Below are 18478 nucleotides of genomic sequence, written 5' to 3'. Positions count from 1 at the left end.
TCTAAGAGTCATTAATGAGTCAGAAAGATCCCCCATCTTGCACAAACTGCAACATTTTTTGAGTTTGTTGCTGGGATTGAGATGACTGATACCACTCTTCTTCTTGTCTGTTCAAAATGAACATGCATTCTCCTTGTGCCCCTCCACACATTCACAGCTATTCATTCTTGTGTCTTTGTGGGCCCTCCTCACATGTGGTCTGTATACCAGACCCCTTTCCCTGCATGAAGATTCAGAGATGCACAGTCTCAAAACCACTCCAGCGAGGGGGTTGGAGGTGGTGGAAATGTTGTGATTTGGTGGCAATATCAAGCATCAGCGCGATTATTTTAGTTAACTCGGGGCAAGGCTTCGGGGGAATGATTGTAAAACAGTCGATCTGTCTTCAACAGGTCCAGAATGGGATACTGGTATCTGGAGTTGGAGTCAGTTCCTCCAGACAAATGGCTCTTGTCATGTACTGTTCCCTGAGAGAGAGAGAGAGAGAGAGAGAGAGAGAGAGAGAGAGAGCTCATAACCAAACAGAAGCAAAGAAGCACCCACACTGAGACACACAGAAAAAGAAAGGAGATAGTCCCATCTCTTCATTCCCTGTCTGCTCAGTGTCTGAGACTGACCACGGTGACTTCATTATTTCCCTTCTCTCCATACTCCATATCTGGAATTTATTTCAACTTTAAGGTCGGTATTATTGCGAGCCAAAGGCCTCATGTCGTAGTCTGCTTTGTTTGTTTTCAGCTACACTTATGGACTTCTCCACAGGCGCTTGTATTTTGTAGATACAGTTAGTTAGACATTCCAAGTTCGTGCTGCACTTTTATGTTGCGTTGTCTTGTATTGTGACTTAAACTTGACTGTGCCTCCTCTGCTCTGCCCTGTAGGGTCTCCATGCAGGAACGGGCAGCAGACTAATATTGGAAAATGGTTCCAGTGAAACTCCTCATTCTGGGAGCTCAGAACACTGGAAAAACAGGTAGAAGACAGACGACTGACAGAGACAGTAAGGCACAGAGAAACAGGCAGAAAAAGCACAGGTCGACAAAAAACGGGAAAGTGTCTGTGGACATTTTGGATTATGTAACAGCAGCATAGGTTCTGTCACATGGTCATCATGTGAGAAAAAAAAATAAAAGAGACTAAGGTTAGATTTTGGTCACGGTTTAAGAGGTTTTGCTAAATATGGAAACCTTACACAGGTCTAACGTTGACCCCTCTTCCTGACCACTGGAGTGTGAATGTGTCCAGTCTCAAACTACTGCCTGTCTCCCTATGTGTCAAGTGTTTTCATGGTGCATGGTTTCATTACATGTGCTCATTTTGCAGAGCTTAAAATGTAATGTCAGTGTTTTACTTCCAGAAAGAATGAACTAACCGGATAAGACCTCCAAGTTTATGACTGTTTCATTGAACGGACATGATTGAATATCATGCATTACTTGTCTGTATGTTGCCAGAGTAACCAGAGCATTGCCTCGGATACAGATACAGATGTGACAACAAGCTTTAATTCCTGACAGTGATGATTTCAGCTGTTGAGGCTCAAATAAGAGCTTAAACAAGCCTTAATAACCCTTGAATGTGTCCCGCATGAATACAGTGAGCTGCATTCGGTTAAACATAGCACATACTGCAGCAGATCAGGTGTATATGAAAATCAAATGTAGTGTGTGTGAACGCACAGCAGGAGAGAGAAACGCTGCACTCGTGTGCGCCTGGCAGTTGACTCTGTGGTGTCTGTTTTGTGTCTCCAGCACTGTGTGTCCGTTTCATAACCAAGCGCTTCATTGGCGAATACGACCATAAAAAGGGTGAGACTCCAGCAGATGTTTCCTACAATGAACACTGTTGACATGTAGAAAACACTGTGCAACACCCACCTGCATCATTCAACAGCAGCATCGAATAAGTGAGACGTGTCTGTGTTTTGCCTCAGAGGTGACATACAGGTGCAGTCGGGTGGTGGACCAGGAAGCTGTTGATCTGGAGATTTTGGATATAGCTTGTAAGGTAAATTTTGGCATCTATTTATTTATTTCAACATCATGAGAAACTGTCAAACTGTTCCTTTGCACCTTTAAGCCTCATGAGGTTTTGAGGAGCGATTTGGCATGAATCAGTGTTTCCTGCACGACAGCTTTAAAACATGTGACGTTATCTCCTCCAGCAGAGCTCTGTGGCTTCTCTGGAGGCCTCCATCCGCTGGGCAGATGGCTTCCTGCTGCTCTACTCCATCACACAGCGCCTCAGCTTCCTGGAGGTCCCTCCACTCAAGAAACTCATCGACCAAACCAAGCAGAGCCTGGGTAGGGAGGGAACTCGCTCTCAACTCAATCCTACACATTAATGTCACTGCCTGAGACGTCTTTTGGAATCATTTGCAGATGAGTGGAATCATTTGAGCTCTTCCCCAATCTCCTTTCATCGAAAATATCATCAGCATCGCTCATAACGACAGTGTATTCATGTGCAGATTCAGACTCAGAGACATGAACCAGTGCTCAGACGACCAGCTGCTGAACTACTGACCCAGTAGTGGTATCTCCACAGGAACAGAGTGTTCGCTATGTTTGCTCTTTAAGTCCAGCGAGTCTCTGCTCTAACTCCACAGTATATCTGTCTCTTGTCACACACACACACACACACACACACACACACACACACACACACAAACGCAGATGGAGCGGACATAGACTCCATACTCGGTAGTAATGTGTTAACAACACACACTCTTAACACTGCCTGCCATAGCATCATCCTGCTACTGTGTGTGTGTGTGTCAGTTGTTCCTACAGTGCTGATAGCCAATAAGGAGGACCTGGAAATCGGCAGGGAGGTGACGACAGAGGAAGGACAGAGGCTGGCCAAGGATTTAAGGTCTGTGGGTGATTGCATTGTTCTTTTTTCATTTCTCGTATATTTTATATTTCCACTAAAAATCGTTCCTCACGATCAAAATAAGAATCACAATATTTCCCTGCTGTTTATTGTGTTCATTTTGAAAATGAAATGTGTGATGAGTGTCTGTTCCTATTGCAAATATCTTCACTAAACTGAATGTTGACATATAAAAACGTATATAGTCATAAAGTCAGTGTGTGTGTGTGTGTGCAGGTGTGGTTTCCTGGAGTTGTCGGTGGCAGAAGCTGCTTCAGCTGTCGAGGCCGCAGTGTTTCAGCTCACCAGGTTTGGACCAGCTGTGTTACCGTATAACTTCACCCAGTGTGCAACATCATAATTGTATGTAGCATAATTAAGTCCTGTCCTGTCGGTGGACACTGTGCTCCCACAATGCAATGGAAAGGAAACAAAGGAGCTTTTCACATTTTCAGCACCACAGATCCATGTGTCAGCTGACCATCATATATCTTGAGAAGGCATGCAGCTGTTTAACTGGTGATGTTTTGCTTCTGTGTCTGCCAGGCTGGTGTTGGATCAGCAGCGCCCTTTACCTGACCGCCGCTCCTACATGCTGACTGTGCGCCACGCTCTGACCAGGAAACTGACCCGCTCCAAGACCATGCAGTGGTGACCGCGGCAAACAAGCAAATCACCAGTTATTACTGAGGGACATTTGAAAAAGACTGTGTCGTCTGTTGTCATAACGCTGCACTTTTACTTCCAGACTGAGCAAATCTTAATGTTTTGCTTCTCAAAGCGAAGCATACAAACTCTGTGACCAGGAGCACATGGGTGTGGGCAACTGCAGTTTCCACTTTAGGTGATATTATTGCACATTTCCAGCTCAGTTTGAGGCACTCTGGAAAAGAGGTTGGATCTGAATGAATACAATCAGAGGAGAAAATGCTTCTGTTCTGGGAGGGAAAAATATGCAGTGGCCCAAATACACTTTCCAGAACAGATGGTGCCCTCTTTTTAGTTTAATTTTAGGGTTAGACCAAGATTAGAAGACAATAGAAAATGTTTTTTTCTCTTATTGCAGTCTGTTGTCTGAATTCTTGCTTATGAAGAGCTACAACTTCACCAAGTCACGTGCATTTTCATGTTTACTGCACATGCCAACATGCGCACAGTAATTCCACTTGGCCTACTATAACAGCAGTATAGTCTGTTTAAGCTATGCACGTGATTGCATAAACTGAGAGCTCCCCCACGACAGCTTCCACTGACATGACAGAAAACGTGAGTCCTTTTTTTCAGGACGCATCCACAGGAGTTGGAGTCCTAGCTTGTTATGTGTTCCATTCTCCAGCAGAGGGCGGTACAGTCATTTCCTCCAGTGCAGACTCACCACAGCCCACAGCATGTCAAATGCATGTGGACACCCCTGTCCAGTTTGGTGTGGAAGAAGCTGAGCAGCCTGCACGAAGCCTTGACCTCAACCACTACAAACACTTGTAGGACAGAATAGACTTTTACATCAGTAATGGAAGCTGTTATAGCAGCAGGTTAAGCCTACAGACCCTCCCAAAAAGTCCACCTAGGCAGTTTTAATAGATGGGATTATTTATTGAGTTCATGTCTGCCATTGGTCCTAATTCAAAGTATCACACACTATCATCAGAACCAGGGGCAAGTCAGAAATACAATACATAAAGTCAGAATACAATGTTTAATGACTGTCAATGGCTCTTAAGTGTTTATGTTGAATAAATAGTGTATCATGCATATGATTAACTTGCAGTCAGAGCATGATGATGGTGTGAATGAGGGAAAAAAGATAAATGTGACCATTTTTGAGGCTGCAGAGGAAGCAGGGGTGTGCAAAAGAGAAAAAAGAAGAGAAAAAGAACACAAATAATATTCACTTGAAATTATTGCAAACGATACCAGAATCAGAACCAAAGGAGGGTAAATAAGCTTTTAAGTACTAATGTGGACTCTACAGCAATTTGCATTATAAGAAGGTATATATTTTCATTTTACACAATATGCAAATGATTACATTAGGATTACAATATGCAAGTTTGGTCTGATTTCACTGATTGCATAACAAATACTGTTTTGAGAAGAAATTAGTGGTGGTTGTTTCTTTACAGTCCCCAGTTGGCAATCCTTGTGTGTTTGATATGTTGGTAGGAGGAGAGTTGGTGTCCATGGCTTTGGAATAAGATGTATGATGTATGAGTGTAATATTTCTATTTTTGTCCAAATACTTTTGGCCAGGCTGTCAACTTCAGTGTTCATTTGGATAATTTGACATTTTCATGCATAGTTTGTGCAATAATCTAACCAGTCAATCAGTGAAGCAGCCACTGAGGCCCATCAGTTAGCGAGTAAAACAGTTCAACTCGCCCTTGTTGTGGGAGTGCGTAGATGATGTAACAGTGTGTAAAAGAGTGAGGCTGGCTTTGATTACAGTCTTGGCATTATTTGACTTTGTCTCTGTGTTCCTTTCCATGTATTTCTCGCTCCTCATTGCTCACTCTGAACTTCTGAACCGTATGATCAGCGAGGCATCCGAAAAAAAAGAGAGGCAGGAAAAAGCAACTCAGCGAGCAGCAGAAAATAAAGACAGACTATAACAGGGAAGGAAAACATTGGGCTCCTTTGGCATCTCATTTGTCTGTAAGGAGCAGACAAAGGAAAGAAGAGCTGCTCAGCTGCAGCCACACTGAGTCAAACTACACCATTTATACACACTGCTCTTTCTCCAGCCACTCGTAAAAGCAATATGGGGAAAATTGAGTTTACTCTCAATCCCACCACTCTATCCACCCCTATGACCGTTTATTATACGTCAACTACTCCACCCAGCTACCACCAACCAACCAACCACAGAACCCAACTGGGCTTCATGTACAAACACAGAGGATCTAAATGTGCAGATAGTTACAGATGTTGGCTTTAAAGTCACAAATTTTCATTTTCTCTGACCCCATTTTTGACACTATTTATGGCTGGCATTTTTTCAGCACTACCCTTTCAATGCATTCGAATTCTATGACTGCATCTCCATAGAATAGTCTTCATCGTTACGAGCAGAGGTAACCTCTCCGGTGCAGGATTCAAATTCTGTCGCTATATAAAAGGGTTTCACTGGAAATGATGCGTACACTTGCTGGATGCGCTGTGATAGAGAAGACAAAAGCCAATGCTGGCCATTTGAAAGACAAAGTGTGGTTGCTGACTGTCTTCTCTGTTTGAAAAATGTGATCTTATACCACGATTTGTTTGGCTGCACTGTAAACGGATAAATGCACTTCTCTTTTTGTGTTCCTTGCTGCGCCATGTCATTGTGAGCAGAGCTTTGATTTAAGGTTAAAAGTACTTTGTCAAACTGCATCAAATGCTTTTAAAATAAATCTTTATATGCTGGTTTATTTTGTTATTTCAATGTATTCTGCAATGGCGCTCGTTTATTTCAGGTGAGGTGATAAGCTGGATGGTTGTGATGGCAGTTGAGGAGGATCCTGCTTGCAGGCCTTAAAAGTCTGGTGTCTGATCTGGTCGCATTAACATTGAAAGATTGCTTGGAAATAGGAGTCATTAGTATCTAAACAGGAATTAATATTCACCAACATGAGTGGGTGCTACAGTGAATACACTGCAGCCTCTTATCTGAGTCAGTGCTGGGGGGCTACAAAGAGAGATAAAGTGGGGACTAATAGTAATCGTCAAGTAAAATCTATCATCTTATGGTAGAACCCATCACTGACTCACACAGACACATTTTGTCTCTCCCCCTCGATGCTCTGTGACGCCAACAAACCCAAGTGGATCTGACAGACAGAGAGAGACCCCGAAGAGGATGATGACAACAATGAATGCGTGTAGACATGATGACATCACAGCGGTCACCAAGGAGACAAAAGGTCAAAACCCCAAGTCACCACGCTCAGAATAGCGGATGAGTCATACTTACATCACTGCAGCCACAGCCAATCAGACAGCTGCCTGTCACAACCTGCATCAACAGATGACCAACCAGTCAGAGAGCTGCTGCCTTCAAAATGACAATAACTCAAGCTTTTGAATTTTGTATAAACCAGATTTATAAATAAATACATCAGTCAGGTGTATTACTCTAATCCCAAGTGAGGTATTATTCAACGTTAGCAGTTTATATACAAAGTAAGGTTAACAGTTATAATATGAATGTTAAGTATGTATGAATGATGGAGATTCATCTTCTTCGTCATTCATTGGGTCCTGCTCTCTCTCTGCATCCTGCACGGTGTGTTGTGTCCAGGAGGAGGTGGGCGCTTGCTTTCCACAAAAGCTGACTGCTGATTAGATCTGCTGATCAATGCCAGTTTTGAACAGACAACCACTCGTTTCCATGCATCACACCACAGTTTGGAAATCGAGTTGATTTCATGAGTACAAACCGATGGCTGCGTGCAATCAAAAATCAAAAGCTCTAAAATATGTGCATATGCACCAATCAATTATTTTATATTAAAACAGGTGAAATGTCTCTGCAATATGTTTATGCTGTGCTTACTGTTCGACCCACAATCCGGAACAGGGGTTGCCTCATCAAAACGTTGCTCCACACTGCCACCGAACACACAGGTGCCACAGGGCACCTTTAAATTTGAATTAGGATTAGCGAGATTTAGGAGAGAATTACTGTCGTTAATGGAAGGTCGCCACAGTTACTTATGCAACACCAGCATGTGTGTGAGAGAAAACAGAGACACCCTGTCCCTTGGGGTGGGACACCTCCGTAAGATGATACCTGGAAAGAAAAAGGAGACAAAGACAAGAGAAGGGGTGGGAGCAGAGAGAGGAGAAATGAGTGATGAAGGAAGGAGCAGAAAAAAGGAAACCCAGGAAGAGAGGAAGAAGGAATGAGGAGGAAAGAGGTTGTAGAGTAACAGGAGATCCTTACATAACAGGTGTAACTATTGTTTGAACTGTCACATAAAGCATGCAAACAAATACACGATGGGAATCATTGTAGTCCAGAATAACAAAGACTTCTACCATATCCTCTGCAATGACCCAGATATGAATAAAAGTAAGGAGTAAAGATATCACGTAGCGTGACAGGTCGTGCCCTGTTTTAAAATAACACTCTCTGTGGCTTTGAGTCATGCAAGTCTAAATTAAGTTGGTCTTTTCTGATTTTGTCATGTCTGAAGTCATCGGGATCCTAGTCTGGACCCAGTTCAATTCATGTGGCTCCTCACCTTGAAGCAAAATATGAATGCTGACAGACCCAGAACTGAGCCATGCGGCACTCCACTTGCAATCTTCTTACTCTGTTTAGCATGCTGATGTTTTCTTACTCACATTAAACACAATGCACAGCAGAGATTGATGGGAATGTCATTAGTTTGGTAGAGTCAAAGTGGTTGCAATTCATGCTGAAAAGTCAGGAAAATGTCCTTCTTACGTTCCTCTTTCAGATGAAATCCATCCAGATTATGTAACAGGTCAGGCTGCAGTTCGCACCTCTGATACCTGTTGCACAATGGTCACTGTTTCCCTCGCTTGTCTGGGTTTTAATCTCTATATCTCTGCCTCTCAGAGGAGAAATGATCTGGGGCAGAAAAAGAGAGGAGGAATGAGATGGGCGAGCCTGAGCAATCATGGAAGAGAGAGAAAAATCTATTTCATTCCCATTTTGCAGTGTGTGTGTGTGTGTGTGTGTGTGTGTGTGTGTGCTGTAGCTGCAGGCAGTCGGGAGTCAGAACAGTCTCTACAGTCACCTGTCTTCTTCTGTTCACACACAAACACACATTCTTTAACAGAAACTCGTGTCACTTTTTACAGCAAACCTACATTCAAAATATTGACAAACTACCTCAATACATTATCTTATTTCCACACTATAATAAAAATAGGAAAATAAGTCAAATGCAATGACTCCCTCTGACCTAAGGGGGGTAATGTTACACCCCCTGCACTCCGGTGAAACCTCCAGTGCCTGCTGGGAAAACCTTGCACTGACATTTGGACTTGTCACAGCAAGAGAAGCTCAAGTGTTACTACAAACACAAATGAGGGCTCAGTTCATGCGAGTGTCCCAGAAAGCTGAACCAGTGAGCCCCCCAGCACATCAAAGCTTGATCAGACTTAAAGGGTTTGAGCAACCCTACAGGTGTTTTCACTTATTCTAGCTGTTTAGACCTCAGCTCAGGTTAAAGTTGCACCAGCAATTACATGAGGTCATCAAACTTGGTGTACGAATGAGAACACAAGCTAAGGGGAGATGTCAATCATCTGGTGTGTACACGCCCACACAGGATATCAAATCAGACAAAATAACTGTAATCATCTGTGTGAGTATATCAAGGGTGTGCAGGGCCGCTAATGCACCAATATACCAAAAATAATCCACACCTGTATTTACTGTGTGTTTATATTATTCTGGATTTTTTCAAATGATTCATTCCATGATATCATCAAATCATTGACTTCGGTAAAAGTACATACACCTTTACTTTATGTAAACAGCGAAAACGCATTAAAAAATAATAAAACATTAACATGCAAAATGGCTCCAGAGTATCAAACTAACACATTATTGGATTATTATCACCAGTGCACTACAGTGTAAGCATCATTTCACTGTTTTTGAGGTGTTGCATTTGATTCATCATGACCATATTGTTTGTATACCAAAGCTTAATTTGTAAAGTGACCATTACTAGAATATAAAGTACAATATTCCCCCCTGAGTCAATGTGAAAATGGAAATACTCAAGTATAAGTACCCTACTAAATGTACTCAGTTACTTTCCACAGCTGTTGATACAGTAAATGTTGTTTTAAATGCGTGATTAGTCAGAAATCAGTAGTTTTAGGCTTTATACTCAGTGTTTTGGACGCGCTCGTTATTTGACGCCACGAGGCGGGGCTGCACTGAATATTCATCGGCGCGAGGGAGAGACGGCGCACGCGAGGAGGTAGGCAGAGCCGCGCGCACGCAGCTGGATGGACAGGAGCGTCTCCGCCGCAGCTGCAGAAGGATGTGAATTTTCGACATTTTTCAACTTTGTCATCAGAAGGAAAACAAGCAGCTGGACCCGGCTCGGCTCGCCGGGTTTGCGCACAGGTGGCGAGACAGCGGCTGGACACCGACACGGCACGCGGCAGCCGTTTGGAAACAAACCGCCTCGCTTTAATGAGTCGATTTTAAGATCTGCGCTCCTCGCCAGTCCAGATAGCTGCTGACCATCCGTCCAGTGAGCTACAGACAGACAGACAATCATGATGGAGTCTATTTTAGACAGTTTGGCAGCAGAGAAACTCTATCCATCCGGGGGGACCAACCTGTTGGACCTGGAGGAACTCAGCGACGGAGATTTCCTCACTAATGTGGTGAGTTCTCGCGCATATAATTTAATTGGCACCTCCTCGTTGTCACCTGTGTGAGTCTACAGTCCAGCTACATATTCGCGAATATGAGCCATAAACTATGAGGTCGTGCTGCTCCTCTCTGCTGGGAGTCAGCTGTCCGCATTTAAAGTCCCTTAAATCAAACGCACAGTGCCGCCTGTTCCGCCCGGAGCCGGACCTCAGGAGGGCGGTGTGGTGATCGGATCCTGGCTGGCATCCGGGGCTCCGGTCATTCTGGCGTGTTTGTTTGAGATTAATGGTGTGAACCAATGCGAGACTGACAACATTCACACAAGCTGGCGAGTTACTCGTTAACTTGTATTATGCGCGCGTGTGTGTTCGGCTGCAGGTGTTGCGGTCCTCAGCAGCACACCTGACTGTTACTGTGGACCTGTGTGTGTGTGTGTGTGTGTGTGTGAGAGAGAGAGAGAGAGTGAGAGAGAGAGTCTGGTTTATACACAGCTGCTTGTGTGTGCTATTGGTCTTCATTAGTTTTCAATTAACCCTTCCAGTGTTTGTCCTAATTAAACCTGAATTAAAATTAAGGTGTTTTCCTTAATTAACTGCCAGTTAGTTACTTCCATATGAACACCTTCATTGCTCTAACTCAAGTCTTATATCAGCCAATTAATTAATTAGCTGTCCAACAGAAAAGTAATCAGCAACTGCTATGATAAGCAATTCATCATTTCAGTAATTTTCAAGGAAAAATGGCTTCCACTTTTTCAGATTTTCCAGAATAGCAAACTGATTATCTTTGAGTTTTGTCACTGTTTAATTGATAAAACATTTAGATTCACTGATAATGAAAATAATGCTGTGTTGCAGGCCTAAGTAATAAAATGATGTGGTTAATTTTATGTCTCGTTGACTTTGGTTTGATAAATTTTTTGTCCCACTTTTTATTCAGCTGTTGTTGACGTCTATCAACTGCATAGATCCAAAGTGTATCCTGCACAAATTGCAATTATGTGTCTCATATTTACTGTGGATACTTTGATTAAATCTTTTCCAACCAGCTCAATGCTTCTGCAAAATACTCACACGCCCTTTTCTTGTGCACACAGCTCAGTGCTGTGATAAAGTCTCCTGAGGCGACACACAGTATTAGAGATGAAGGGTCACACTGCTGCATGAAAACTCAGACAATTAAATCTCTCTCGCGACATCACTCAGCCCCCTTTAAAACCACCTGTCATCACCAGTCCTCTCGCCAAGCCCCATTCCAAAAGCAACAGGTTACCAGGGGCAACAGCTGCATGTATCATCTCCTGTAGCACCTGAGACTTTAATCATTGCAATAATCTGTCTGTTGGTAGAAGAAGCTAAAAGACAGGAAGCACGCATTCATTTTAGCTGAAAAATGCAAAATTATGGAACCTTATGGAGAAATGCCACCTTATTCTCGGCAAATAATTTTTTGTTTCATGCCCATTTTAGGCAGTAGTGACTGTACTGTTCCATGTAAATGTAGTGAAATTGAATTTTGATGAGAGCCTGGTACTTGCGTGTAATGTTTAACAACATATTCCTCCTCATTCCACCTTGTTTCTAAGTGAACTGCCATGCACCTCCAGCAACAAAATGCCAAAAGTGCACTGCCCTGCCCTCTGTGCATGCAACGCTCGACCGAGCTCTGCAGTCTGAGAGCCATTTCACTGCTGCACACTGAGAGTTTAATGATAAATATCCCAATATCAGTGAGCGTGTGAGCAGGAAGTACTCTTTCTTCATTTCAGTTCCATCAGTAGCGGTCTCTTTTTCCACTCTGTGTCATTCCCTCTTTTCTTTTTTTTTTAACGATGCAGGTTTTTATAAGCAGGCCTCTATTCTAGTCAGTGAGTCAGCCGAGCAGTCTGCTTGTGGTTTATACCCCCCCCCCGTCCCTGTTCTAAATAAAGTAGTCCACTCTGCTGTGAAGCCACTAGGCTGGGCTGTACCACTGAGGACATGGGAAAAGATGTCTGATTAGCTGTGCTGCAGAATGGCACACTTTCACATTCTTAAGTGCAGTGAATGGGCCTGATTTTGATCTTTCCTTAACATATACTCTGTTGTTGTATGAACTGGTGCTGATGATGAGTCACAGCATCACAGGCCTCCCTCTGTCAATCATGAGCAAAATCTGGGAACTAAAGGGAAGACGGCGTTAAAATCATAGACTGTAAATAAAGATGGATGACGGGTCTCCACTTTCTCCCACTGTACAAAAATTAATGCAAAATGTCCTGGAGCCGGAGTCTGCACAGTCGTGATCAGGGGATGGAGCTGCTGTATCGAGATCCCGCCTGGACACCTGCCTGACTCAATCATGAGTCAATCAGAGCTGACAAACATGACGTCACACTCTCTTTTTATCACATCAAATTGCTAATTAAAACTAAAAAAAAATGAAGACTTACATCAGCATGAGAAGAACTACCTAAAATGACAGAAACCGTCTTTGACTCGTATTTAGATTTTTTTAGTATACTGCAGCCAGCCACCAGGGGGCGAGATGTTTTGGCTTCACTTTTGGGGAGCTGTCATGTTGACCGGCTTTACCTACCATCAATGGTCATAATGGTAATCTGTGATTTCCTCTTCTTCTCCATCCGCAGTGTTGTTGTGTTCTCCGCTGGTGTGCAGCGTTCATTGCAGTTGTGTGGAGAAGGACGAGGTGTGAGAGGGAACGCAGGAGTATTGTACGAACTGATTGTTTTGACCATGTGAGAGCAGGGGAAACGAGCTGTAAACCCAGTGACATGTTATTACCATATAAAAGTTAAATGTGGCAAACTTGTTTTGAAACATCAGCAGATACGGAGCTACATTGGTGTTGATCTGGAGTTAATGCTCCAAAGTTAGCTAGTCTCTAACAAGCCCCAAGATGTGGGGCAAAAAACAAAAACAAGGAGCTGAAAGATGCTATCAAGCTCCAGAGAGCGGAGAGAAACTGCAGAGTCGGTTTTTGTTGTCTTTCATAATGTCTTCGTTCCAAAGATGGTTAAACACAGGAGATAGTGAATGGACTCATGGACATTAGCTCATTGGTTTTTAACAAGGTGTGTTCCAAGATGCAGTACAGCAGGGATACACACACTTTCTGCTTTGTATCCTGTTAACCTCCTCCGGTACACTCTGTGCCCTGTAGGAAAGACTCAGTATAGATAAGAGGTAAGAATGGACATTACAGAGCTGATGGAGATTAGCTCTTAAGAAAAAATAAAGGGGTTTGACAATCATTTTCAGCAGGAACAGTGGCTGCAAATGATTTCTCATCGAATTAACTACCTATTCCTGCGTTTGAAAGAACAGAATGTAAACAAGCATCAGAATTAAATAATTAATTATTTAGCAGTTTTATTTGTGAAGCTCGCTATTCACTTATGGTGTCACCACACACAAGCTCCAAACACAAGCCATTTCTACGTGCAGAAACTATCTGAGCACAAAGTCAGACGTGCTCTAACTTCCAGTTGTGTGGAAAGATAATGAGCAGATAAATAAGATAAGTCATCCTGGCAATGACCCACCTCTCCACCTGACCTATATTTATTAAGGCATCTCTGTATCTCTGAAAACCATTTACTTTACCTTTTTATGCAAAACTATTCCGATTAAATATTAACGTGCCTCAGCTACAGCAGAACTGAGCGGATGCTCTGAAGCTGGTTTGCTGTAATGGTTCAGCTGCATCTATGCATCATGTGCGCTGGTCCATTTTGCCACAATATTAAGGGCCATGCATGTATAACATCATTTACCACTTACCGGGAACTCCTGATGGGTTAGAATATCTCTGTATACAGCTCTCCTGAATGCTTAGAGAGAAATTCGCAGGGCTGCAGCCAACACTGTTTTCATGATTCATTAATCATTTATTTGTTTTCGGTCTATAAAATGTCAAAAATTGTAAAAAAGTATGTATCACAATTCCCCTCACTGTCATGCAACACTCCACAACCTCAAGATATTTAGTTTACTTTCACAATTATAATAATACAAAAAAGCAGCTAATTGTTTGAATCAGTGACTGTTTGGCATTTTTGCTGCGAATGACTGAAACAATCAGTTGATTATCAAAATAGTTGCCAATTATTTTTCTGTCAATTGACTTCTTGTTTCAGCTCTAGGTTAGATTAATCTAGGGAGAGAAAGTGAAAACTGTAAAAGAAGGAACAAGCGTGTCAGTCTGAGACTTTCTCCAACTGATTTCCAACTCCAAAATGTTTAATAAATACAGGCCCAGAAATGCCATGCCACGGTAACCACGGTAACCACGGTAACCACAACTACACTGACATTTCAGTAACTCTGCCTCAGTTAATCATAATCAATTAATAATTAAGTAATTTGTCATGCAAGAACACCAAACTCTCTGTTTGAAGCTTCTCAGATGTAAGAATTCCCTGCGTTTCTCTGTTTTATATAAATGTAAATGGAATATCTGTACGTTTTGGTCTGTTCGAGGAGCAATTCGATCTTGGTGAAATTCTGATTTAGCAATAATGAAATTCCGACATTTACTTCACAGAGCGATGAAAATAAGTGTTATTTGCAGACTAACACACACATTTACAGTGCAATGATACAGTGCAGTAAATGCAAGTTGTGGGATGATCACTGTGTATTCTGTTTGGTTCTTTTCTACTCTGTTCTAGTCTACGTTTATATAGAAATCAAATCTAAAGAGAAATAATTCTGAGCAGATGTTTGGACCACGCAGCCTTTCACTGACAAACACACATATTTATATACATACAGCTCCTCCTGTCCCTTATCCATGATTCTCTCTACATTTATATTCTGTTCCCTGTCTTCCCTTCCTTCTAATGTATTCTCCATCCATGTTCTATTCTATTCTATTCTATTCTATTCTATTCTATTCTATTCTATTCTATTCTATTCTACTCTCCGTTCAGACCCTGCACTCCAGCTTTAAAAAGACACACCCAGTTCATTTGCATGCTCGATGCCGATTGGCCGCTGAGCTGCCAGATGGAATGTGAGCAGGCACGCAGCAGTGTGAGTGTGTGAGTTTGACTGCATGTGGAGGAAAAATACTCCTCTACTGTTTCACTGAGAACTATAGCAGAGTTCAGTCCTGCCTCAACACACACACACACACTCACACACACACAGAGTAACTCATCTGTCACTCTCATACGTTGTTCATGTGAAGCCAAACACAGCCAACCCACTGCAGACACACGTCCCCACATGTGGCCAAATAGAGTTCAGTCAGGAGGGACTTAATTGAAACAGACTTAAGAAGAGTCTTAAATTAAACCCTGTTATGATGTCATCTTAAGGGAGCAGTGATGCCTTGGGTTGTGCAGAATAACCCCCCTACCAAAGGAAACATCCTTTATCTTTGCAGGCAGCAGTGGAAGCAACATGAAAATCAGTCATATGCAAAGCCAAGCAGAGGACCAGAGGAAAACTTTACGTGGTTATTGATTCATTTTTTGTTGAAATGATAATTAATGACTAGAATGCTATGACATGAAGGTCTGCAGTGGCCAGAATTCCATGAATATGGTAATGACCAGATGTGATGCCGGCATACGATGAGCGAGGTCAAATGCATTGCATTGCCCTATAATTGGTACCTATATTATCTGAATGAATTATGCACTCGGAATGAAAAGCTGAGTACAGCCAAGACCATAACAGTAGATAAAATGAAGGGGGAATATCAGACATGATGACCACAAAAATGAGACCTTTCGTTTGCGAGGACAGTGATGACTTGATCGGCCGCAGGAGTATTTGATTATAGATTTCGAGCCACGATTACAGAGCAGGCAACTCAAGACATAGAGTGTAGTGACTAGGTGAAATACCAAGTTGGAAAAATAGATATTTCTATTCGGGTTCAATGAATTAGATGATGCCGTGTATTCGCCACATCGAAGGAATGCATAAAAAGCCAATCAGAATACAGAGTCAAGGAGAGAAAACATCACTTCTGAATGCTGTCAGCATTCTGTGCAAAATGTGAAGAGTGATGGGCCGTGTACAGTCGGGTTCAGCAGGGGGAACTTTAGAGATACCTTTCAGAAGTAATTTAATAGCCGGATTAGACAATGAAATTCAAAACATCTGATGTTGGACTGAATCCCAGCATGGATGCCCTGAGGTTTGAAATGACAAAGTCCATGCAGTGGCAAATGAAAGGACAAACAGTTTGTATGAGAACAGGTTTAAGCTGCAGACCAATAGAAACACGGAGCATTGCAAAAGTGCTCGATATTGAAGAGGGAAAGTCGTGTCAGCACTGGGCATTTGGACGGATGCGACTCTTTAACAGTCACTCTGTTAAATGCCCACATCAGGTGATTGAGTTGGAAGTGGCGACGGAAAGGGAGTGAGAATGTAAATAACAAGTGAGCATGAAGATAGTCAGTCGTGCTGATTGAACTTCCACTGAGCTTCATTAGAGAACATTGCTCCTTTCTTATCTGCAGCAGCCAGGATAAGAGCACAATGACGACGTTTTCACTGCAAAAAGTCTCCATCTTAACTGGTCATGGAGTCTTTTATTGATGTTTAATGTCTTACGTAACACCAGTTAAAATGTCTGGGTGAGATTATTTCACCTGTTGATGATTAATGTGAAGTGGTTTTTCTGAAGAGTGTTTTAGAAATAAAAGCTTCTCCCAGTTTTTTTAAATTCTTTTCTCCATTAAATGGTCCAAAACAGGAAGTTCAGTTTCCGGTCATGTGTGACAAAGAGAAGCATCAAGTCCTTTTTTTTTTGGCATTTCTGCTTGAAAAATAATTAGAGGCTTAATTTTCTCCTTTAAGTGACTAATCGTTGCAGCTCTACTCCAATTTCCCAGTCAATACTGTCGCATGGATAATTAAATGTATTCCCATCTTTTAGGAGGCAAATGCTTCCAGGTTATTTATGACCTGGTTCCGGTTTTGCAGGTGCAGCCCGGTGTACGATCCTAAACTGGTTTGAGTTTCTGTGAACCAACTGGAGTGGCATTTGACATTATGAGACCATCTGGCAAATTAAAAAGTCGCCTAAATCAGCTAATGCTAATGCTACAGTAACACTTATTTATGACAATCACTGTTTATTTATGATACTGTAAATCTGCTGAATGCGAAAGAGTTTTTTGATATTGCCATAAATTTAGTTTTGAATAATAATTCAATCAGGAAAGACACAAGGTAGCATTTGACTTTTTTCAGCGCAGTTCCCTTTGGCCTGTACTTGATGTTCTGAAGAGTTTATGATGGTTGCAGCATTCTGGCCAAAATGGCATAAAATTCTTTGACCTGGCTGTCAGTCCAGTTCACATCTGGGCTCTCCTTCATCACTGTATCAGTGAGAGTAAATATTCTAAATAGTCTGAAAGAATGTGATTCACTTGCCGTATGATTGTTAAGGTGCAGGAGGACAGACTGCCTCCGTACTGGGTTAAAGGTAACGACTACCACAGCTGATTGATAGATGAGCAGTTCGGCTCTGACAATCCTCATGGCACCAAACTCCACATGCAGAACAACGTTTTTCAGCCTTTTTCACCTGAACCAGTAAGGCATCTAAATGAAAGGAGAGGAAAGAGATATGTTGAGACTCAACACTGTTAATTACAGGCATAACAGAGTCGCGCTCTGCTTTTATAATTACTCCTTGCATCTGTCTTTCCCAGCTCTTTCTCTGTGTGGTTTAGATCTCAGCCCCATCCCCCTAATGACACACCACCACTGAAATAAGCTATAAAAACCGTCAACTGCTTTTTAACACTGTTTTCCTCCCTAATGTGATTCTTTTCCCAGCAGAGAGGGTTCAGGTAATGAAAGGTCCAGACCTCTGTGGCTCTATTCAGACTGACTGCATCTGTTTCAGCACCGACTGTCTTTAACACTGAACCACTGTGGGCTCAGAGAGCTTCCTGTCCTAATAACTACAATCATATAAGATAACAATATGTATTTATTCCTGTCTTTCAACGCTGTGCTAAAGAGTGGTTTACAAGACAAATGATGAAACAAGTACAAAAAGACAAACTTTCGGAAATATATAAGATTTGCCACTGATATCAGGTGATGTGCTGAATTCAAATCGGTAAAATAGTTCACTGAATGTAATATCATGTTATCTACAGAACCTATAATTACACTGAAATTCCCAGTCTACCTGCCCCAGCAACAATTTTAAGTCGTAAATTCATGCAACTTTATTTCAGTCCCTTTTTTCATTCACGCTTTTCTCATAATATTGTGC

At 42.2% G+C, this 18478-nt stretch overlaps 2 protein-coding genes across 2 annotated transcripts in view; both read left to right on the top strand.

The window, feature by feature from the left end:
- Positions 1-921: 921 nt before the first annotated feature.
- Positions 922-3529, top strand: zgc:110699 (uncharacterized protein LOC325371 homolog). The gene is made up of 7 exons (XM_041966519.1): positions 922-973; positions 1752-1808; positions 1934-2007; positions 2165-2303; positions 2781-2874; positions 3112-3183; positions 3421-3529. The coding sequence occupies exons 1-7, from the start codon at positions 922-924 to the stop codon at positions 3527-3529; spliced, it is 597 nt and encodes a 198-aa protein (XP_041822453.1).
- A 6348-nt stretch (positions 3530-9877) lies between these two features.
- Positions 9878-18478, top strand: part of creb3l1 (cAMP responsive element binding protein 3-like 1) — a 36495-nt gene continuing 27894 nt past the window's right edge. Inside the window, exon 1 of the mRNA XM_041966499.1 lies at positions 9878-10233. Coding sequence (XP_041822433.1) covers positions 10123-10233 — 111 coding nt within the window. The 5' untranslated portion in view covers positions 9878-10122. The remainder of the gene's footprint in view (positions 10234-18478) is intronic.

This window comes from Chelmon rostratus, chromosome 24 (genome assembly GCF_017976325.1).
Source record: "Chelmon rostratus isolate fCheRos1 chromosome 24, fCheRos1.pri, whole genome shotgun sequence".
NCBI lineage: Eukaryota > Metazoa > Chordata > Actinopteri > Chaetodontiformes > Chaetodontidae > Chelmon > Chelmon rostratus.
This window is presented reverse-complemented; position numbering and strand designations above follow the sequence as displayed.